This window comes from Dasypus novemcinctus, chromosome 8 (genome assembly GCF_030445035.2).
Source record: "Dasypus novemcinctus isolate mDasNov1 chromosome 8, mDasNov1.1.hap2, whole genome shotgun sequence".
Lineage (NCBI taxonomy): Eukaryota > Metazoa > Chordata > Mammalia > Cingulata > Dasypodidae > Dasypus > Dasypus novemcinctus.
Genome location: NC_080680.1, coordinates 15,564,146 through 15,587,391, shown reverse-complemented (window position 1 = coordinate 15,587,391; position 23,246 = coordinate 15,564,146). Strand labels below are relative to the sequence as shown.

General features: G+C 39.3%; 1 protein-coding gene across 3 annotated transcripts in view; it reads right to left on the bottom strand.

Annotated features, from left to right (window-relative positions):
- Positions 1-493: 493 nt before the first annotated feature.
- IARS1 (isoleucyl-tRNA synthetase 1) overlaps positions 494-23,246 on the bottom strand; it is an 83,501-nt gene continuing 60,748 nt past the window's right edge. For all 3 annotated transcript variants that reach the window (XM_071216587.1, XM_058301477.2, XM_071216588.1), the window contains exons 27-34: positions 20,693-20,805; positions 18,869-18,964; positions 18,289-18,465; positions 17,273-17,378; positions 12,555-12,680; positions 8,035-8,178; positions 7,190-7,342; positions 494-1,044 (exon numbers count right to left, since the gene is read on the bottom strand). In XM_071216587.1, the coding sequence (XP_071072688.1) occupies positions 962-1,044; positions 7,190-7,342; positions 8,035-8,178; positions 12,555-12,680; positions 17,273-17,378; positions 18,289-18,465; positions 18,869-18,964; positions 20,693-20,805 (998 nt within the window). In that variant the 3' untranslated portion in view covers positions 494-961. The remainder of the gene's footprint in view (positions 1,045-7,189; positions 7,343-8,034; positions 8,179-12,554; positions 12,681-17,272; positions 17,379-18,288; positions 18,466-18,868; positions 18,965-20,692; positions 20,806-23,246) is intronic.

Here is a 23,246-nt window from a genome sequence, read left to right as displayed (position 1 = left end):
ACTGTGCTTCACTAAGATATTTATGCCAAGGCCACACTACCCCTGGGCTGTTCCCAGCCACTGACTAAGCAGGGCAGGATACAAAACCCAGATCATTTTGGGACTCTTATAAAAAAGAATTTGCATGGGGACCCTCCACTGGCCTGAGCAAGACCTTCTCAGCATTACTCTGCAATGTGAGGCTTTCTTTCATCAATCTTGTTTCCATCCTTCCCTTTTTACAGGTGGGAATCCACTTTGCAGTCTGCAGGCTCTGGCCACCTCTGCTTGCTCCGTCTTCTTTATCTTTCATCTATGTTTTCTCAAACAAATTCTTACACATCTAATTTTGTCTTCACCGCTGTGCCTCTGAAATCCCCAATTAATGCATAGGATTTTGGGAATAAGTGAAATTTGATGTTTAGTCTATTGTCTTAATATAGCAATCACTATTAAGTTTTTGTGTTCATTATTACAACTACTGGAGAATGCATTATTTCCAATATACTTATTATTTGAGAGAAAGTCCATTTATTGTTCTGATTTACTGTAACTTAAAATATTCCATCAAATCATACAGGTAGCAGAAATATATAACACATCCATTCCATTAATAGGTCTCAAATATGTTTTGAAAGGCCATAAAATGGTACATATACCATGCCCTTTAAATCACTTCTACCTTCTATACTTAAGAACTCATGTATAGAAATAAATTCTATATAGTGCTTAGGCAACATTGTAACCTCCTCCCAACAAAAAAGGTGTTTAAGGTTAAGTGAAATTTTATTGTGAGGTCTCAAGTCAATTGATGAATCAATCCCATTTGAATTTTGGACCAAAGCAGCATATTACACGTATATCAGAAGAAAAGATCTTCAGAAAGAGTGTGTTGTGTGTGTGCGCGCCTGCGTAAACACATGCAAGCACGCAGAGCTCGGGTGCCAAGGAATGGCTGAATGAACCAGCTGATGAACGAATGTTAGAAGTCTGCTGTTGTTGGTAGCACAGAAACATACAAAGTTTTCATATTCAAAGTCTTCATGGGGATTTCCTCTGTCATTTCTAGAATGGAAAGAAAAAGTTTAAAATAATTAATTTTCTACCTAATTGTTATTTACCCAAGAACTTTTTTTCACATACACATATTTCCTATGTCCAAAGTAAAGACCTAGAAGCAATGCCAGCCCAGTAGTGATGAGTACCCCTGATACCCAGACTTGTGGGTTCTAAGTATAATTCCCTATAATTGGAGGAACAGCTATTTCCAGGTCTGAGGAAATAAGATAAGGACATCTTGCTCTGCCAGAAAGCAAAAAGTTATCAAAGACTTAAAGGATCATGTCAAAGAATAGAGAAACTAACTGGACCAAAGAGATAATTTAAACATCTGAATTTATACCACAAGTGCAATGGATTAAAACACACTGAATATATAAAAACTCAAGAAGAGAAAAAGAGAGAGAGAGAAGAAATTTTAAAAATTAATGGCCTATAACTGCCTATAGTGTGGTATTTTGCTTCTGGACAGAACTGAATTCAAAGGGAAGGAACTGCTTTCTCCAAAAAAAAAAGCAGGCAACTTTGGTTGTGAAAATATTCTCAAAGCTGCCTCCTCAGTTGATAATTACAGGACCTGTAGATGATATTAGAATCTAGTGGAACCAGGAAGATGCCATCAACAGGTTTCTTAAATTGTAAGCACTATTTAGTTTTTTTGTGCTTCAGTGGTTTCTTAATTTATCAAACTATTAATACATTTTAAGACAATTCTGAGGAGAAAGGATGGAAATGAGGCTATAGATACTAATTAGAAAAAGATACTGGATTAGAAAAGCCCCGGCTTGGTGGTAATCTTGGGTGAGTCACTTAACCTACTTTTTAAACTCTTACCTACTAAACCTTTGCCCAGTTAACCTCACAGAGTATTAAGAATGAAATAAGACAGTTTATGGAAGATCTGGTTACATGACTTACAGGTAGTATTACTAATATCTAAGTCATTCAGACAAGATTTGATCCCTGGTCAGTTTCAAACATTCCCCTGCACTTGCACAGAACAAGTGAAATGATGCTGGTTCTTCACCTACACCACTCGAAAGGCCCTAGTACACAGTGGATTATGGGATGAAGAAAAGGAATTAAGGAGGAGACTACATTTCTAGATGATCTTTACTACCATGCCACAATGAAAGAGTGAAGTAAGTGTATTGGAAGAAAAGTAAAAGCAGCCTTTTGATGGGTGAAAGATTATGGGTACATAATCAGAAAGACAGAAAAGGGCTAGAATGGGAATTTAGTGTGCCATGCTAAAGATTCTGAAGCATGAGACAGGAGCCTTGGAGTCTCTGGGCAGGGGAGTCACATCATGGAAATAAAACTCACAAATATATTGCCAGTGGAGAACTTGATAAAGCAAGTTTCTCCATAGGCACAGAGGCTGTTTCCATAGGTGATGAGGCTCTAAACCAGGTAGTGGGACAGAAACCAGGGAGAGTCACTAGACACACAGTGCTTGTGTTACATTACGGGGAGTGAAGGAAGAATCAGAGTGGGAAGGAGACTCCAGTTTCTAGCAATGGCGTAGAAAATATAAAAGTATGGGTAAACCATTACTTTGTAAAAAAAGCTGAGAAGGGACTGGAAATCCACAGAGGCCAAAAATAATGAATCCTAAGAGGCATATGAACATTATGATTTTCTACTGGTTCCTGGTACTTAAAGCTTTTGTCATAAAGGTGATATGTAAACAAGACAAAAAAAAAAAAAAAAAAGACAAGGATTACACACACTGGGAAGTCTAACGAAACCTCCCTCAGAAAACTGAGACCTTGAATTAAATGAGGACCCCATGCAGAAAAGTAAATTTTCAATAATATCCTTCTCCACAGAGAAAAACAGCTAGCAGAATGTAGTGGGTTGAATGTGGTCCCACCAAAACATGTCTACGTTTTAATCCTGAGAATGTGTGAATGCTGGAAAAAGGGTCTTTGCACATATAATTAAACTTATGATACTGAGATGAGAACATCATGGATCATCTGGATGGGCCCTAAATCCAATGCAAGCAAAGGGACCACAGAGGCAGAGGCAGGAGTGACGAGGCCACAGATCAAGAAATGTCTGGAGCCACTGAAGTCAGAGACAAAAGAATGGATTCTCTCCAAGAGCCTCCAGAGGTTGTGGCCCTGCTGACACCTAGATTTCAAATTTCTGGCCCCCAGAAAAGTGAAAGAAACAATTTTTTGTTGTTTTAAGTTTGTGATGATTCATTGCTGCTCCCACAGGAAATCAACGCAGTGAACTTGCCTCCCTCAGCCTTGATTTGGGGTAAGGGTGGAGGGCACATGTCCCCATGAGAATTTCCGGCTGAAGCCAGAACTTTCTTACCACTCTCTCCGTGGCCCAAAAGAATTGACTTAAAAGTGGGTCTGGATTGATAATTATGCCCAAGGAATTAGATAAATGCAACCTTAAAACTGAGCCTCCAAGAATGTCTACTGATAAAGCTCCAACAAAAAAACCCAAATATTAGGAAAAGGATGTGGCTCAAGCGACTGAGCTCCAGCCTACCACATAGGAAGTCCATGGTTTGGTTCCAAGTGCCTCCTAAAGACAGTGAGCTAGTGCAACAGGCAGGTATGGCAAGCTGACAAAACAAAATAACTCAACAAGAGACACAAGAAGGAAAAAATAATGAGATACAATAAAGCAGGGAATAGAGGTTCCTGGTGCCTCCTAAATAGGACTAGCAGGATGGTGAGCTGGCATGACAAGATGATGCAACAAGAGACACAAGAGGAAAACATAATGAGAGATACAGCAAAGCAGGGAAAAGAGATGCCTTGAGCAACTAGGCACCTCCCTCCCACATCGGAGGTTACAGTTTCAGTTCCCAGTGCCTCCTAAAGAAACAAAGATGAAACAACACAACAAGTACAAACAAGGGGGTGGGGAAAGATAAATAAATCTTAAAACAACAACAACAAAAAACTCACTATCACAAAAGAAGGTTCCATAAGCCACAGTTGGTAAAATAATAGATTGATATAATATATATGCATGCATATAATATGTAATGAAATAAGGATAATAAAAATATCTAATACAAAATATCATATATAAATACATATTTATTTAATATAAATACAGAAAGAAAAAAGTATAAAAAATACGACCAGGGAAACGGACTTTGGCCCAGTGGTTAGGGCGTCCGTCTACCACATGGGAGGCCCGCGGTTCAAGCCCCGGGCCTCCTTGACCCGTGTGGAGCTGGCCCGTGCGCAGAGCTGATGCGCGCAAGGAGTGCCCTGCCACACAGGGGTGTCCCCCGCGTAGGGGAGCCCCACGCGCAAGGAGTGCACCCATAAGGAGAGCCGCCCAGCGCGAAGGAGGGAGCAGCCTGCCCAGGAATGGCGCCGCCCACACTTCCCGTGCCGCTGACGACAACAGAAGTGGACAAAGAAACAAGACGCAGCAAAAAGACACAGAAAACAGACAACCGGGGGAGGGGAGGGGAATTAAATAAATAAAAATAAATCTTTAAAAAAAAAAAAAAATACGACCAAAGAACATTAGACTATACATATACTACTAGGCAGAGAGTAGATGTGGCTCAAGCACTTGGGCATCTGCCTCCCACATGGGAGGGCCTGGGTTCTGTTTCTGGTGCCTCCTAAAGAAGATAAGCAAGACAGAGAGCTGATGCAACAACATGACACAACAAGATGATACAACGAGGAGACACAAACAAAGACAAAACAAGCAGGGAGCAGATGTGGGTCAAGTGATTGGGCACCTCCCTCCCATGAGAGGTACCAAATTTGATTTCCAGTGCCTCCTAAAAAAGACGAGCAGACAGTGAGCACAGAACAACAAGGTTGGTTGTGTGTGTGATAAATAAATAAATCTTAAAAAAAAACAAAACACGAGGCAGATTTGAAAAACTGACCCACACAAAACCTTTAGAAATGAAAACTGTAATAACAAAGCATGAACTAACTTGAGACTAATAAAACTCCTGGGGAACAAGCCTTAGGTTCCATGCTTTTCTGAGTTTTACCTACAGAAACCCCACCAAGTTTTCACTGTGAAGACTGGAGAAAAAATCCCCTCATTTTGGGCAGGGAGAGGAAAATAACCCTTTTAAAATATGCCCAGAGCATTCAAAGGGAACTATTTTACCAGGACCTAACCGAAGTGGGTTTTATCAGAGCCTAACTGACCTGAGGAAAGACATATACCCAACTCCAGCCCCCTCTACTCTTTCCTGTTTCATCTAAGAGGGAAAAATAAAAATCCAAGATGAGAAACTCTTGTGAAGGTACAGCTGAGGAACACCAGCTCACTAAGACAGGAAAAGAACTGCTTCGCCTTTCCCCACACCTCACTCCCCTCCCCCATCAATCAGGTTCCTGCATAGTAATGGCAACATGGAAAGTACTGCAAGGCTCAGTTTAAGGAGAAGTCTCTATGGAAAACCCAAAGACAAGAGGGGAGACAAAAACAAGGACACTAAAGGAAGTTTTGGCCTCTGACATCTATGACTATAGCAAACACAGCCAAAGTCCTGGCCAGATAAACATATACCCTCACACTAAAGGCCTATTTAACTCGGTTGCTTTTACTTGATCCAGCATGTCTGGCTACCAACAAAAAATTACAAGGCACAGTAAGAGGCAAAAAATAGTCTGAAGAGACAAAGCAAAATTAATAAGCAGAGATAGAGAAACTTGAAGAAAGAATAAAAAAGGAAATGCTTGAAATAAAAAATACTGTAACAAGAATGAAGAGCATCTCTGATGCACTCATCAGTAGACTGGACATGGCCAAAGAGAGAATCAGTAAGCCTGAAGATACAGCATTAGAAATTTCCAAAACTAAAAACTGGAAAAATAAAAGCCCAGAACAGAATATCCCCTACTGGTGGGACAATTATGAAAGGTATAATATATCCAAAATAGGGATATCAGAAGGAAAAGAGAAAAGAATAGAAGAACTATTCTAAGTAATAATGGCTGATAATTGTAAGAAATTACAGACCCCAGGAAGCTCAGAGAACATTAAGCAGTATAAATACCAAAAATCTACACCTATGCATACCATTTTCAAATTGCAGAAAATCAAAGAGAAAGAGAAAACCTGAAAGAAGACATGAGGAAAAACCAATGTAACTTAGAGGAACAAGGGTAAGAAAAATCAGTCAAAATTACCCAGAAGGTAGCATATGATGACCAAAAAAAAAAAAATAGAGAGAGAATAAGAGACACAGAGAATAGAATAAGAAAGATCTATCTAAAATACGTCCAATCAAAGCTCTAGAAAGAAAGAATCTTATAGCAAATGAGGAGGTTGTAATGCTGGAAAAGTTAATGTCTTACAATTTTCTACAGTGCTGAAAGATACAAATCCTGATTCAGAAGGTCCGATAAATACCAAGTTGTATAAATAAAATCAAAGAATGGTAAAACGTTTTGAACTGGCATGATTAGATGGATGGTTATCAACAGATGAAACAGATGCCACAAAGGGAAGCTGCTTGGGAAAATGATTTCAGTGGTGGCAAGGTTAAAATGAACATATCTGATGTGTACTACAGATTATAGAAACCAAATATAGAGGGTGGGACTAAGATGTCAATGGACAAGTTGTCAGAACTTGTTTTGAGAAACTGAAATCACAGGGATGCATACGTGAAGGGGGAGGGCAACAGGAGGAGGAAAAAACTCTTTGTCAGACACTAGCTGTATGCTTTGTACAAGTCACTGTTCTGAATCTCAGTTTTCTGAATTATAGAATAGGGAACACGCTAATTAATGATCTAACTCTTCAAGTTCTTATATAGCTCAATGATAAAATGCATAGAGCATGATTTATAAACTTAAAGGAGGTACTATGTCAGTTATACATTTCCTTCAGACTATTTTACAACCCTTTGCTAACTTTGATTCTTGGAGAAGAGAACAATTTTAGGATAGCAAATATGTTAATTTACCTAGAAGCATGTATTTCTAATAACATACCCACAAAATTTTTAGATTATTTACAAAGTAGAGTTATTATCCTAAAAGGAATTTCGTTGAACTAAGAAAGGGGCAAAAAGATAAAATTACTATCTCACACACATATTCTACAATGGGTAGATGGTAATAAAATCTACTTTCAACAAATGAAAAACCAAACGGAAAAAACTTATCATGCTCCACCTTACCATGTGTTTGCGTTTCATTTAGAAAGAGCTTTAGCTTCCTGCTCCGAAGGCCGAACACCTTGGCTGCTTCATGCAGAAGACCGTGGTAGGTGAGTCCATTCTGCCCAGTTGGGTTTTCAAGCAGCAGAGTCCCCACTGTTCCCACTAAACATTCTACAGAAGGAAGAGCAAACTGGATTAAAACCCCAAGAGGCAGGCCACGACTGCATGCAGCTCTACCAAGCCAAGATGAAGGCTTCTAGAATCAGAAGCATGTACAGGAGGATGACAGTGACATCTGGAGACACAGCTGCTGCGGAAACAGTCTTAAACATTTTACGGAGATAGCAGAAAGGAAAGAAGAAAAACCAGCTAGCATAACAAAGAGCTCCACTCCTGGAGGAAAATATACAGGCAAATTTAAGAACCTGAAGACTTCAGTAACAAACATGCATAGCAAAGATCCTAAAATATTAAGGAAAGATAAATACCAATTCAGTCTGTTGATTAAGGCATGGGGATGTACAATAGTTTTCAGATCATTTTTCAAGAAAGAAAACACATCAGGCAAAATTTAAAATGAAAATGTTTTAGCACTTGAACAATTCAGCTTCACTGAGTTACAATTTTTATCTAACCAATTAATTTTATTTCCTGACTGTGCCAAAAACCATAAACATATTAAAAGAAATAAGCCTGTGCATCCTCCTCAAAGGACTACGAGAAACCACATTTTAAATCACTACCTTCAAGCAGACTTGAAAAATGCACATAAAATGGATGTTGAACATTAAAGGGAAACCTTAACGAACAAGCCCCACATCCTGATGGCGGTGGGTGTTCACGCCAGGGCTGAAGCACCATACCTTGTGGTTCTGCATTCAAGAGCTGCAGGTTGATGTATTGACAAAGAAGAGGACTGGGATTGCTGATCAAAGAGGGAGCTGATCCTCCAGTTACACAAAGGGTTTTCCCACTGAGACTCAGTAAGTCGGTCTGACCTTTTATTTCTAAAAATGACAGAAAAATTATTTCAGGGCTGGGTAGATCAAAACTAGTCATTCATTTTTTCCTCCTCACCTATTACACTATCATATGTTTTTTTACAGTGATGTTTTCTGCTTAATCTGTTCATCAAAGGCTATTGCCTTTTCTACAAAATCAAGCTTCAGTGACATGCAAATAGTAGGAAATCAAGTCTGCTGTTTAGAACGTAATGTTCTCACTTGAATAGACACTTCTTTTGGACATGGAATTTGTCTTCATTGTCCCCAGTGATTTTGTCAAAACCACCATCCAGGGACTTATCACACAGGGCATTCCACACAGTATCACTTCAGACCAAGGAACTCCTCATTCAGCAAAGTGTGGAAAGGAGCTTATGTTCCTGGATTTCACTGAACATGTCCCCCATCATCCTAATCATCTAATTAAATGACATAATGGCCTTTAAAAAAAAAAAAGATCCCCCACCCCAAATGGCTGCTCATGGTTTTTGCTCACTGTGTCTGTTCATCTTCAAGAAGGCACCAGGAACTGAACCTGGGACCTCCCATGTGGGAGGTGGGCACCCAACTGCTTAAGCCACATCCGCTCCCTGGAATGGCTTGTTGAAGACTCAATTTCAATATTGTCTGAGTGGTAACATCTTTCAGAGCTGGCTGCCTGCTTGTATACATGAATATTTAAGGAGAAACAGACTTGCTCTTTTGTTCACAATTGCCTGTGGCTGCTTTTGTATTACAATAGCATAGTTGCAAGAGAATGCCCCCAGGAATGCTTCCAACGGGTGACATAATAATGGCTGCCTTCAGCTGCAAGTTGAGACCTAGCCATTTTGGGTTCCTTGGGTCAGTGTACCAACAAGCAAAGAGGGGGTTACTGCACTGACTGGGTGCTGAATCCTGACTACAGAATGAGGGCAAGAAGAAATACAGAGATCCCCTACATCATATCCAGGGATAAAATTAGTGAAAAACTAAAACAGAAGAACATAGACAGGGATGTTAATAGCTCCAACCCTTCAGAAAAGAAGATCTGGATCACTCTAGTCAGAAAGATGCTTGCTGAAGGAAAATATGAAATGGGTGGTAGAAGAAGGAAGTGATAAAAGATGTGAATACATGAAGTTACAGAATTGAGAATGGTAAGAATTAAAAAGGTTTATTTTGATAAGAACAAATGTGTGTACATATTCACCCATTTTTTTCCCACTCTATTTCTCTACCATATAAAATAAAAAAATATATGAACAGAAGCTAACTTCATCTCTCAGTAAAGTTAAAAGAGAATAAAGCGGGAATGGACTCAGAAGGAAATAAACATCACCCAAAGATGAAGGTGATTTTCTGTATTCTTTTGGGGGGTAGCATGTTTTCAGATGTATAAGTGTTAGTTATATCATGTTAGATGGAAGCACAGCTTTAAACTGGGAGTTAAATATGGTTTAGACAGTCATGTATAGATGCCAAGAGCACCAGGGGTTTTCTGTGGTGGCCTTAATCTAAGCCAACTTAGCTACATTAAAACTATGTTTCCCAGAATTCTCTGCCCTATATGGCTCTGGGCAAGAGATGGCCACAAGAGAAATATGCACAGGATTTGGAAGGTATTAGTTTAGCAAGAGCTATTATGCTCAAAAGGTTAACACAAGGTTCAGGCACACTTCAGCTTTCACAGACTGCTGCTGTTCTGCCAGTTCACCTTGTTAGGGTAGGACAGCAAGTAGGCCTGTGGCTCCTCCTCTTAGTTCTGGGTCAGACAAATGTTAATCTCTATGGCCAAGGATACCTGCCATAGTGACCTGATTATATGAGATGCAGTTATAGGGGGAAGTGGATGTGGCTCAAACAGTACGGCACCCACCTACAATGTGGGAGGTCCCAGGTTTGGTTCCCAGTGTCTCCTAGAGAAGACAAGCAAGACAGCGAGCTGATGTGAAGGGCTGGTGCGGTGAGCTGACATAAGATAATGATGCAACAGGGAGACCCAAGAAGGAAAACACAATGAGAGGCAAAATAAGCAGAGGTGGCTCAAATGATTGGGCACCTCCTTCCCACATGGAAAGTCGCGGGTTTGGTTCCCGGTGCCTCCTAAAAAGAAGACAACCAGACACAAAGAGCAGAGAGTGAGCCCAAAACAACAAGGGGTGGGGAGAGAAAGAAATAAAATGACTCTTTAAAAGAAAAAAAGAGATGCAGTTACAGCCAAATGTGGGTTCCAGTTTGCCTGCACTTCCCCTTGCTTTTCATTCTCCAGTGACTTTAGGCAGAGGTTCAGCCCTCCACTGACTCATTCATCAGCTCCCCTTTGAGATTTTTCTCAGAGCCTCCGACTACTTCCTTCCAGACCTTTATTCTCCCAAGCTTCTCACACATCACTTTTGCTTCCCTGACCCACCCCTTAACAAATATAACAACAAATGGTTTTCCAAAGTGGTTCTGGCACCATATAACTGCTATTGTTGCCAGGGAGCCCATTTCCCTTTGGAAAAGCATTTCTCTGTGGATCATAACAGCTGACCACAAGTTTTTAACTGTAAATGTTATTTTAGCTTGCTTCCATTCCTTGTTATCTTATGTTTTACAACATTGCTGCAACTAGTAACTATTTATTTAGCCCCAGCTGCTGTCAGATCTTAGAGCCCACAAGTTTTTAACTGTAAATGTTATTTTAGCTTGCTCCCATTCCTTGTTATCTTATGTTTTACAACATTGCTGCAACTAGTAACTATTTATTTAGCCCCAGCTGCTGTCAGATCTTAGAGCCCACAAGTTTTTAACTGTAAATGTTATTTTAGCTTGCTCCCATTCCTTGTTATCTTATGTTTTACAACATTGCTGCAACTAGTAACTATTTATTTAGCCCCAGCTGCTGTCAGATCTTAGAGCCCATTTGTTTAGCTTAGTTCCCTTACTTGCTATCATATGTGGAGTAGACTCTTTGTGACTCTGTTGGAAGCTATAACCATGTGTAGTGCTTCAGTATGATCTTGACAGTTTTTTCTTTTTTTAAGATTTATTTATTTCTCTCCCCTACACCCCCCGCCCCTGCTGTTGTCTGTTCTCTGTGTCTTTGTCTGCTTCTGTTGTTGTCAGCGGCACGGGAATCTGTGTTTCTTTTTGTTGCGTCATCTGTCGCGTCAGCTCTCCGTGTGGGCAGCACCATTCCTAGGCAGGCTGCACTTTCTTTTGCACGGGGCAGCTCTCCCTTTGGGGCACATTCCTTGCCTGTGGGGCTCAGAAGGGGATATCCTTCTGTGGCACGGCATTCCTTGTGCGCATTAGCACTGCGCATGGGCCAACTCCGCATGGGTCAAGGAAGCCTGGGGTTTGAACCGCGGACCTCCCCCTCCCGTGTGGTAGGCAGACGCCCTAAAAACTGGGCCAAGTCCGCTTTCCTTGACAGTTCTTAATGGCCTGTTTGTTTAGCTCAGTTCAATTCCTTTACCTGTTGTCTTATGTTAACTACGTGATTTACAACTCTACTGTAACCTGTAAACCAAAGCTTAAATTTACCCCAGCTGGCTTTTGTCAGTCTTCAAGGGCAGACTCCTTGGGCCCACACATTCCAATTACAGTTAATATCTATGGACATTACTATCTCCACCTCCCTTTGTTTAAATCCCATAAAAACCCTAAGCTCTTTATTCTTGGACAGATTCCACCCTGTTCTTTTAGCTCCTGTTCTCCTTACTAGCAGCTGTGTAATAAACCTCTTTGAAACACTGGTGTCACAAAATTAATTTTTGTGTTCAACAGACAGAAAGCCCATTTTGTGCAGCAACAGTTCTATCAACGTACACTCCAGAAGTGAATGAGGGATCCTACTTCTCAGTATCCTAGCCAGTATTTGATACTGTCAGATTTTTAAGATTCTGACAAATTGAGGGCATGTAAAAGTACCTCATTGTGGTTTCATATTGTATTTTCCTGATTACTACTGAGGTTCAGCAGTTTTTCTTTTATTTACTGGCCCTTTAGACTTCCTCTTTTGTTATTTAAAAGTTTTTGAAGGCAAGCATTCAGATCCATAAAGGAGGGCAGAATGAACTTATAATTCTTTTAAAATCTCATTGAGACATCTTATTTTCTGGATTTAAAACTAAAATTCACCAGAAACGTCTCCTGAAAATCTGAAAACCATCACAAAAAATAAATGATGGGATTAGAACCGTCATCTCTTAATAAGTCAGTGCTTTCAACTATATCACACAGTGAGGAGGCATCAAAGAGACTCTGTAGGCAAACACTGTTAAAGAGCCCAACCCTGACTTAGAGAGTCAGGAAAACTGCAAAGGTTATGAAGTATAAGTGAGAACAGTTAGGAACTATCTTCAAACTACCTCATGTGAAAGGACATGGACATCCTTTAACTTTCCACATACCTGTTTCACCATGGAAGACAGCCAGTTCTGGATTTTTAATACCAAAAATACTAGTAACAATACTTTTCAACTTTAAAAAGTCCAACCTGTTATCACCTTTTGGATTTTCCAGAAGCAATACTCCACCTAGAAACCACAAAATTAAAATCTCATTCAGAAAAGTAAAACCTTGAAAAAAAAAAAGTTAAATACAGAAGAAAATCCAGGAGATACAAGGGGGGGTTCAAGTGCTAATTTTATTCTTAGGTGTACACTATAGACAGGGTTAGTGTATGTTCTGGAAGTCTTGGTAGAAAAGATCCAGGCATGAAACCTTACCAGGCATCTGTAGTCATCTTTTTCTAGATTCACCCTTTTGTCTTCATGACCCTCAGATTTCACCTTTGTGTCAGAAATTTCTAAAGCTCAGAGTGGTTAAAAATACCACCTCATCATTTTAAAAAATCATCCTCCAATGTCCCTCAGATGCTGATTTATCCTCTTAGAGTCAACTATTATCACTTACTTGATTTTCTTAAACATTTTGTTTTGAGATATAATTTTAGAATCATATAGTCATCAAAAAACAAACTTAAAAGAGATTCCGGGAACCCTTTACCCAGTTTCTCCCAATAACATCTTGTAGAACTATGGAACAAATATCATAACCACGATATAATCAAGATACATAACATTTCTCTGACAAGGAGCCCTTGTGTTGCCCACTTCCCTCCCACCTTCTTTCCCTCAATTTCTAGAAGAGACTAACCTGAGCTCCATTTCTATCATACCATTTCAAGAATGCAGAACCTTTTGGATTTGATGTTTTCACTCAGCATAAAACTCTACAGATTCATCAAGCAGCTGCATTACAAGTTGCCAAATTCATGTGTATAGAGCTGTTTACGGATTTACTTGTTTTTTATTTTTGTCTGCAGTCTGTAGAATCTGTAGGACTGTAGGAATGATACAGATCATTCCTGACACTGGTGATTTGGTGGTTCATTCTTTGGTCAGCCTTGCTAGTTTTATCAATTTTAATGATTTTTCCAAAGAACCAGTTTCATTTTGATTTTTCTCTATTCCTGTTTAAAACTGCTTTGATTTCTACTTATCTTTATTTTTTCCTTTCTTTTGCTTTCTTTGGGTTTATTTTGCTTTTTTCCTACCTCACTTCTTGAGATTAGACCTCAGATTACTATTTTTTAAAAGATTTATTTTTCCCCACCCCCACCCTGCTATTTTTGCTGTGTGATCCTCTGTATCTATTTCTCTTTTTGGTCTTCTCATCTTTCTTTCTCCTCTAGGATTCAGAAGGATTTGATCCCAGGGACCACCAATGTGGAGAGAGGGTCCCTGTCAATTGCACCACCTCAGTTCCTGGTCTCTGCTGCGCTTCACCTTGACTCTCTTCTGTTGTGTCATCATCTTGCTGCATGACTCACTTGCGCGGGCACTTGGCTCACCACACAGGTACTAACGCAGGCACTGGCCTGCCATACAGGTATGCTTTCTCTTCTTTTTCACCAGGAGGTCCCACGGATCAAATCTGAGTCTTCCCATATGGTAGGCAGAGGCCTTATCACTTGAGCCACATCCACTCCCTAGGCCTTATTCATGTAAAATCTTTTTTTCTTCTCTAAGGTTTTAGTGATATAAATTCCCCACAGCACTGCGTTAGCTGCATTCACGTATTTTGATATGTTTCATCCAGTTTAAAGTATCTGTTCTTTATTTTCCTAGAGACTTCCTCCCTAACCCATGGATTATTTAGAAGTATGTTGTTTAGTTTTCAAGTATGTGGAGATTTTCCTTTCTTTCTGTTATTGGTTTTGGTTATATTCCATTGTGGTCAGAGAACACATTATTTTAGACTTTTAAAATTTGTTGAGGTTTGTTTTATGTTGCAGGTTATTGTGTATCTTGGTAAATGTTCTGTGAACACATGAACAGAATGTGTACTCTACTGTTGCTGGGTGGGGTATTGTTTAAATGTTGATTAGATCTTGCTGGTTGATGGTGTTACTAAATTCTAAATCTTTGCTGATTTTCTGGCTATCTGTTCTATCAATTGTTGAAATAAGGATGCTGAAGTCTGCAACTATAATTGTGGATTTATCTGTTTCTCCTTTAAGGCCTATCAGTTTTTGTTTCCTGTATTTTGCAGCTGTTGCTTGGTCCATAAACATTTAGTGACATTATGTCTTCCTTGTGGACTGACCTATCATTATTTAATGTCCCTAGTAATTATCTTTGCTCTGAAATCTATTTTATGTCATCTGTTTTCTTTTGATTAATGTTCACACAGTATACCTTTAATCATTCTTTTACTTTCAATCAATCTATATTATTATATTTGCAGTTTCTTAGGAGAGCATATAGTTGGGTATTTGTTTTTATAACCCTGTCAATCTCTGACGGTTAACTGATACATTCAGACCATTTACATTTAATGTAATTATTGATATGTTAAAGCTTAAGTCTTCCACTTTATTTCATATTGATTATTTGTTTTTATTTACTTCTCTCCCCCCAACCCCCACCATTGTCTACTCTCTGTGTCCATTCGCTGTGTGTTCTTCTTTGTCCACTTGCATTCTTGTTGGTGGCACCGGGAATCTGTGTATCTTTTTGTTGAGTTATCTTGCCGCGTCAACTCTCCGTGTGCAGGGCCACTCCTGGGCAGGCTATGCCATTATCGCATGGGGCGGCTCTCCTTGAGGGGCTCACTCCTTGTGCATGGGGCTCCCCTAGTGGGGGACACCCCTATGCAGCACGGCACTCCTTGTGTGCATCAGCACTGTGAATAGGCTAGCTCAACACACAGGTCAAGAGTCCCTGGGTTTGAACCCTGGATCTTCCATGTAGTATGAGTTGAGCGAAATCCGCCTCCCTCCACTTTATTTTAGAATTTCATTTTGATTTGACTACGTGTGTTTGTGTCTCCTAGTACAGCTATTTTAGTTGTTGTTCCAAGACATACATTTGTTATGTACAGAACTTACCAGTCTACTGGTATTGACATTTTACCAGTTTGAGTAAAGTATAAAAATCTTACCTCCTTTTACTCATCCTTATTTAAAATTGTCTTAAATATTTCTTCTGTATACATTGAGAACCAAATCAAACAATGTTACAGTTTTTGTTTCAACCATTAAGAAGTTCAGAAAATTCAAGAGGGAGAAATGTCTATTGAATTTACCTATATCTGTACTTTTTTTATTGTTCTTTCAACCTTCCTGATATTCCCAATTCCCTCTTTCATAATTTCCTTTCTGTTTCAAGAACTTCCTTTAGCGATTCTTTAGGATAGGTCTGCTGGTGAAAAATTCTTTTAGTTTCTTCATCTGACAGTTACCCTAATGATGTGGTCAAATGAAAGCCCTAATCTTGATTTAATAAAGTGAAAGTGAAACCTCTGAATCTAATATTATCTAATATGCCCAAGGAACAGACCAGTTTACAAACACAATCCAATATCTATTTTTGGAATTCATAAACAATACCAAACTGCCACAATCTTCTATTTCTCTGCTTTCTAGCTTTCATTTGTTTCAATCATGTTTGTAATTGCTCCTTGAAACATTTTTGTTATGGCTGCTTTAAATTCTGTCAGATAATTTTAACATCTGTCATCTTTGTTTCCATAAATATTGACTGAATTTTTCATTCAGTTTGACAGAATTTCATGGTTCTTGGTCTGTTGCGTGATTTCCAATGGAAACCTGGGCATTCTGGATATTATGAGATTCTGGCTCTTAATTAAACTATTTTATTTTAGCTGACTTTGACACTGCTCTGGCAGGGGCACTGCCACCAGGTAGATGTTCAGAATCCCATTCCTTGTTATACTGCTGGGTGGAAAGATGCAGTTCCAGCTCTCCATTAGGTCTCCACTGATACCTCCGGTTTAGAAGAGGAGGGGTGCTTTGTTACTGCTCATCAGGTGGCCTTCACTGAGACACCTTGGTGGCGGTGGTAGTATGTGGCCTTGTTACCCCTGGGTGGTAGCAAAAGCCCTACTCTCCAGTAGGTCTCCTCTGACACCACTCCAGTGAAGAGGAAGAGGGACAGCCTGTTACTGCCAGGAGGGGATGGAAGTCCAGGCTCTCCACCGGGTTTCCACTGACATGCTGTAGGGAAGGGGATCATTACCGCCTAGCTGGGACCAAAGTCCTGGCTCCCTAGTCAGTCTTCTCCAATACCACTGAGGCAGCATGGGGACCTGAGGTTCCTTTTTCTAGTCTGGTGAGTTAGAAGACTAGGCTCCCATATTTGGTCTTTGTTCGTGTAGGTGGTTATAGAGTCACAGTTGTTTCCTATGGTGATGGCTGGAGTTTTCTGCCTTGCTACGCTGCCTTTTTCTTGAGCCTTTGGCTAGAGAGAGAAGAATTTTGTGAGGGCTATTATTTGATCTTGAGGTTCCTAGCCAGTCTGCCCTCTTTTCTGTACTGTTCAGAGTCTTTTTATGTTTGTGTTGTATATACACATATATATTTATTTACACACAAATATACATATACATACATATATAAAAATATATATAAACATCCAGGGTTTTTAGCTGTACTTAGTGGTGAGAACAAGGAAAAGTGTGTGTACTCCATCTTTCCAGAACTGCGAGACATCATTTACTTTTGTGGATTCAATTTTACCAATTCCCTTATAATATCCTTAAAGACAACTGTAGGTTTAACTAAGAAACTGGAACACAAACCATGGGATTTATTTACTCTTACCTTGCTCACTGCCATTTACACAAATGTTAAGATTGACATAGGCACAAGCAGGACCTGGTAGGGATGATCTTCTGGTGAGTGTAATTTCCAGCTCAGATGCCTTTAACTGAACACATGAGAACATGTGACTGAGTAACTACAATGTTTGAACTGTAGGAGGCCACACTAAAAACAACAGATTACCTTTTCAGTAAGAACAAATGACCATGAAAGAAGAGCTCTATGTCATTCTGAGAACATATAAATTCTTACCAATGAAACAGTCAAGAGCTGTAATTTCTTTCCCCATTTTTTTTTTTTTTGGTTCATTTTAAAAATGTAAATCTTTTAGTCTGATCATATAAGCAATAGATATGAACATTTTCTAAAAAGTCGAACAATTAAAAATAACATGAAATAGAAAGTGAAATGGTCCTGTAACTTGTTCCCATTGAAAAGATGAACAGGCACTTTCAGTCCCAGCTTGTTTGTCCTATCTGGCCATTATAAAGAAGGAATCAGACAAGAAATAAATGACTGCTAAAGGAAAGAATTTCTGCCTCTGTTATGAACGACCGACATCTGATTAATGGGTCAATATTCGATGTCTGGTATCAGACTTTCAGTTATATCTTAAATCCCTAGATGTACCAAGAGAGGAAGTGATATAATTTTACGGATACTTTATTACCATAAAATTAAATGCTTTTCAAGCCAACTGCTATCTTTTAACAATAATTACCTGGATCCACAATATTGAGTTCTCTGGTTTCAGACAAAACAGGCCCCAAAAGCTACCTCATCTCTTTGCAAATCTTCTGTACCCTCATGACTTCCAAGAGAACAGCTCAGCTTTCCCTCTGTCCTGTCTCCAGAACACCCTCTCTCTAACTTGATGTACTACTGTCCAGAACACTATATCAAGACTGAGTACTACACCAATCTCTACTGAGGGATAGAATATTACGATGTGACTACATAAACAAAGTAAAACTGAATTCTAAATCTTTAACAGTCCAACAGTACTCAGAACTCACCTGCAATTTTTCTTGAATAAGGATATTATCTGATCTGGGAACTGGGTATGGTTTCAAGGGAGCCTTTATGGTGGAAAATATAAAATCTGTGTGGCTTTCAATAACATTATTCAGATACCTTCCTTCAGATGTCACATCATAATAAACTGTTATTTCATCAGTTGGAACCAGATTGCACTGAAAGCACATAAGAGAAAATTTTAAAAGGGAAATAATTTACTAATCAAAATATAAAGTACTACTGAACAAAGGATGATGCCTTCCGAATAATTATGGAAGGCATCCATACCAGTTCCTTAACCCATGGATTAAAAAAAAAAAAATTCTAGGATCATACATACAACCTACAATTTTTCCTTTTAACCACATTCAAATATATAAATCAGTGGTGTTAATTACATTTACAATGTTCTGCTACAATCACTATCATCCATTACCAAAATTTTTCTCTTATCCCAAATAGAAACTCTGTACCATTTAAGCCTTAACTCCCTATTCCCTATCCCCATCCCCATGCCCTGGTAACCTAGATTCTAAATGCTGACTCAATGACTAGCTTGTCTTTATCTGACAAACTGACCTTTTTGCGAAGTTTCTGGATGCGATTGATGACTTCTCGAGCCATTCCTTCATCTACCATTGACTGGTCAGGGGTGACATCTAAGAGAACCAAAGCCTGTAAGAACGAACAATGCACAACATGAAAATAAAATAAGGAAAACACTTCTTTTATACTTGGCAAAATGCTATTTAAGAATTCACAAAAAATTTATAATAGAGCACTATCTATTCATAAACTGAATATAGGAAATGGCATTAGTTTCTTTACAGCTGAGATTCTTAACTGTAACAGCTATTCTTCCACATAGGCAATACAGGTCTTGTCTGTTTTGGTAACACTTTTTTGAAACATAAGGCTGGTGGGGTGCTGGTCACAGCAAAATGCCTGGGGACCTGCTTTTACGACAAAGTTCCTCATGTGACTCAGCTTTTTGGCCATCAAGCTCTTCAGATAAACAAAATAAGAATCGTAAAGTTCCAGGAGCAGCACGGTTTTTCATAATACAAACTAGTGGATCAAAGGCCTCCAAGCAGCCACCTCCAAAACTACCCCAAAAAAGGTGTTTTTTCTCACCATGACCCTTTTAATCCTTTGGTTGGTCTGTATGATTCAAGACACAATGATTTCTACAATGGATCACAGTGGTTTTTATATGATTTAGTTTGAAATGCCATTTTCTTATCAACTTTCTCACTTTTTTAGCTTATCTGATCTAAAGGTTGTCAGTTATGACAGGATAATAACAATAATGTCAGTTCTTTTATAGAGCACATTATAAAGGGAATATAATCTACAAAACCTTTTAAATTAGGCATTATCCTCCTTTATCTTACAGGAAACTGTATCTGAGAAGTTAGAACTGGCTCTACTTCACAAACGCACAAGAAGGAAGAACTGGAAATGTAAAAGGAGCTTGAAAACGTAGTTCAGGACTGGGGAACCACAGATCACGACAATATTTTAAAGCTTGTAAATTAACTCAAAGCATCAGAAGACACATATAGTTCAAACAAAATCTTCAGGCCCTCCCTCACTTTTATTGTCATCAGAAGTTTCCAGCAGGAGGACATGTCCAATAGTAGTGTTGTAACAGGAAAGAATGTCCGCTCTCCTTTTTTATAAATCTCCTTGCTTTCCCTCTTCCTTCTTTCCTATCTACTGTACCTTTGATTCTTTATTACTCCCTGCCCACAACTGAGTTGCGTATATCTCTTATTTACTCTCCCTTTGCAAAGGCTTGAGATCTGCCTTCCCTATATCAGAGCTGCTATTCTGCCTCCCACTCAATGTGACATGTTAACCACAGAGTGATTCCAGCAATCCTCTCTACTCCCACATTGAAGATCATATAACCGATCTGCCTGGAGAAGTGTGATTAGGAGGAGAAAGAGATTTGCTCTGATTCTGATTCATCCTGACAAAAAATATTGACCCTAGAATCAAAAGCAGCATATATCCTCAAGGAGCTTTCGCTGACCACCTACCATACTCTATTTACTTCCACCAGATAACTTATTAGGCAGAATAACAAGAATTAACTTTCTTTCCTGTCTCCATGAGTAATTCTTACCTCAAAGGATGGGACTACAGCTTATTCATTTTCGTACAACCCAACACTTAGAACTACTTGCAAGTGGAAATCATAAAATGTTAATGTACTCATTAAATAATGCATATGTTAAAGACATATGAGGAATTTAATAAAACCAATTCAAACGGAATAACGGGAATATTTTACTCTAAGGCAAGCTGTTATATTGTCGGGAAAGGCATAGGTAAATACTTTCTTCTCTTATATGCTCATCTCTTTTTAAAGATACAGGCAAGGGAATAAAAAAGTACCTGAGCATCTGAGTGTGCTTCAAACTGTGCACTCCCACCTGTGGTCTGATGGAAAGTGTACATGAGGCGGATGTCTTCTTCGTGCAATTCATGGCCTTCCACAACAATAGTCCCTATTGGAGAAACAACTGGCACTGTTACTAAATCGGCCCCTCCTCCTACTCAAGCTGCCCCACTATAAGTATGTTGTGTCACTTTTTGAAGAAAATTTCAACATCAGAGCTTCAGAGGCTTCAAGAGATCTTTTCTTCCTAATTCATGTCGGTGTTGCAGCCAAAGTGTGACAAACATAAAATCTCCTTATTTCCATAGCAACTTTCTTAGGATTACACTATGCTGCCTTGAAAATGGTTAATCACCACCAGTGTTTATTGTTTTATATAAACTCCCAGATCCAAGGACATACCAAAGCAAGGCACTCTACCATAAACACAAAGCAGCACAATGTAATGAAAAGGACACAGGGTTTAGAGAAGTGGAACACAAGTCAACTACACACTTTTTGTATGGTGTCCTCCACTTTAAAAAGAGGGAAACTCTTTCTGCTGTGTAGGGTGCAGTGAGGATTAAATGAGACTCAACAGTGTGAAGTACTGAGCATCATACCTGCCTACAGAAGGCAGAAGAGTAAGTAGATATCTGATATAAGGTCATCAAGGGGTCAAGTTTATCATGGGACTTATAGTTTCCAGTGCTTCCTTACATCTTTGAGCCTCACAGGGCACCAAGGGCCAAATCATGAGTTCCTCTGCTCTCACCAGATAATGTCCCCCATTTAGCAGGAAAAGTGCCCCACCTGGCCACTTTGCTGAACCAACTATACACCCTTCCAGTTCCCAACCTCATGGGTTTAACCTCCTTGCAAGGTAATCAAACCCTCCCATGAGAACCAAGAGTCCTCCTACCCTCCTGTCACTACAAAGCCTTCCTCCCCCAGGCCCTCTGGTTCACTCTATTCTGAAGTGCAGCCCCTGTGTGGTCTTGCACAGCAGGGAGTTTCCTCCTCCTCCAGGCTGTGAGGATATGTGACTAATAAACTAATAAACTGCCAATCTCATCTGTCCAGTGCTGGGTATGGTGGGTTCAGCCATTTTGTACTATTGAGGAGAGAGGATGGAGGAACCCCTTTTCACCAGTGCAGTATACAGTGGGAGATCAGAACAGGCGAGCCCTTCATCTTCAGGGAAGCTGGCAGAGGTCACTCTTAGTTATCTTCTTGGCTGGTGGGTGGGCATCAGGCTGTCATTCTTACTTCATGATACTGTCTTCTAAAAACTATTTTGCTTTCTATCAGTGCAGAACAGTTCATTCAGAAACTACATTTTAAAAGCTGTGGGCTTTCAGTTTCAAACAAGGCTTAGCTCAGGAATTGTAAAGGTTTCTCGTGAGACAACTTGGATTTCTGACTTAAAGATCGATAAAAAAGCATTTCACTAGTGTAATATTTCAAGATGAACTAGTAATGATTCAACTTTCAGCTTTTAATCTCTTATGTTTTATAATTCTAAAAATCTGGGGAATCTTACAGACATTCCCCCTATTTCCATAATCACTGGGTTGCAAGTTCTTAAGAAGTCTTCTGATTCCTGAGTCCTTCATTCTTTACACCTTTCGGTGTATGATTTTCCAACTTTAGAGGGAGTTAACAATTTAAGAATCTTGAGCCCCATGAGAGCTGCAGGATGTCAAGCAACCACATCCAACCTAAGTGTAATTCTAACCTTGGCAGAGCGGCACACTCCTGAGCACCCTAAAAGTCTCTCCAGAGGGCAGGAGAGAGGGGGTAGAGTTCCCTTTCCTGGTCCTCTGATTTGGATAGGCAAAGAGGTGTCCTAATATTATTCTATATTTCTCCTTCATAGCTTATCAAAACCATGATTATTTCTGTAAGTCTTCAGTGTCTGTCAGCACCATAATGGTTAAGTACAATGTCTTTCTCATGCAACTCTGTATTTCCAGGGCCAACCACACATAAGAGCTTTAAAAAATGTTTCTTGAATGAATGAATTCAGTCTTTCCCAAACAAAAGACCAAAATAGGGGTTCTAGATATTTTAGATAAACTTGGTAAGTGCTGACCCAGCTTTCTTTTGCAGGAAGCTTCAAACTTCAACGCTAATTCCTTTTCTTCTAAAAATAACTACAATCTTCTCTTTTGAATATTTTCAAGTCTTCATTCTAATTCTCCAAAATCCATTATCTTTTCTCCCTATAAGCAAAATCTGATAACAATGATACTCCATATGGCCTGTAATGAAGTCTCAGGGGGTACTGGCTCTTTCTCAACATTAGGGAACACTCTCTAGGCATGCATGAATAGTTGAAGAATTCAATGGTAACCTAAGTTCCAGCCTTGATTCAGTATTATTTCCATCTAGAAATCTAGCAAAGATTTACATGCAAAAATATTCACTATGATTTTATAATAAAAACAAATTGGAAGCAACCTAAAACACCAACAATAAAAGACTTAATTAAGAATACATTGTTGGAGAAGCGGACTTGGTTCAACAGATAGAGCATCTGCCTACCAAATGCGAGGTCCAGGGTTCAAA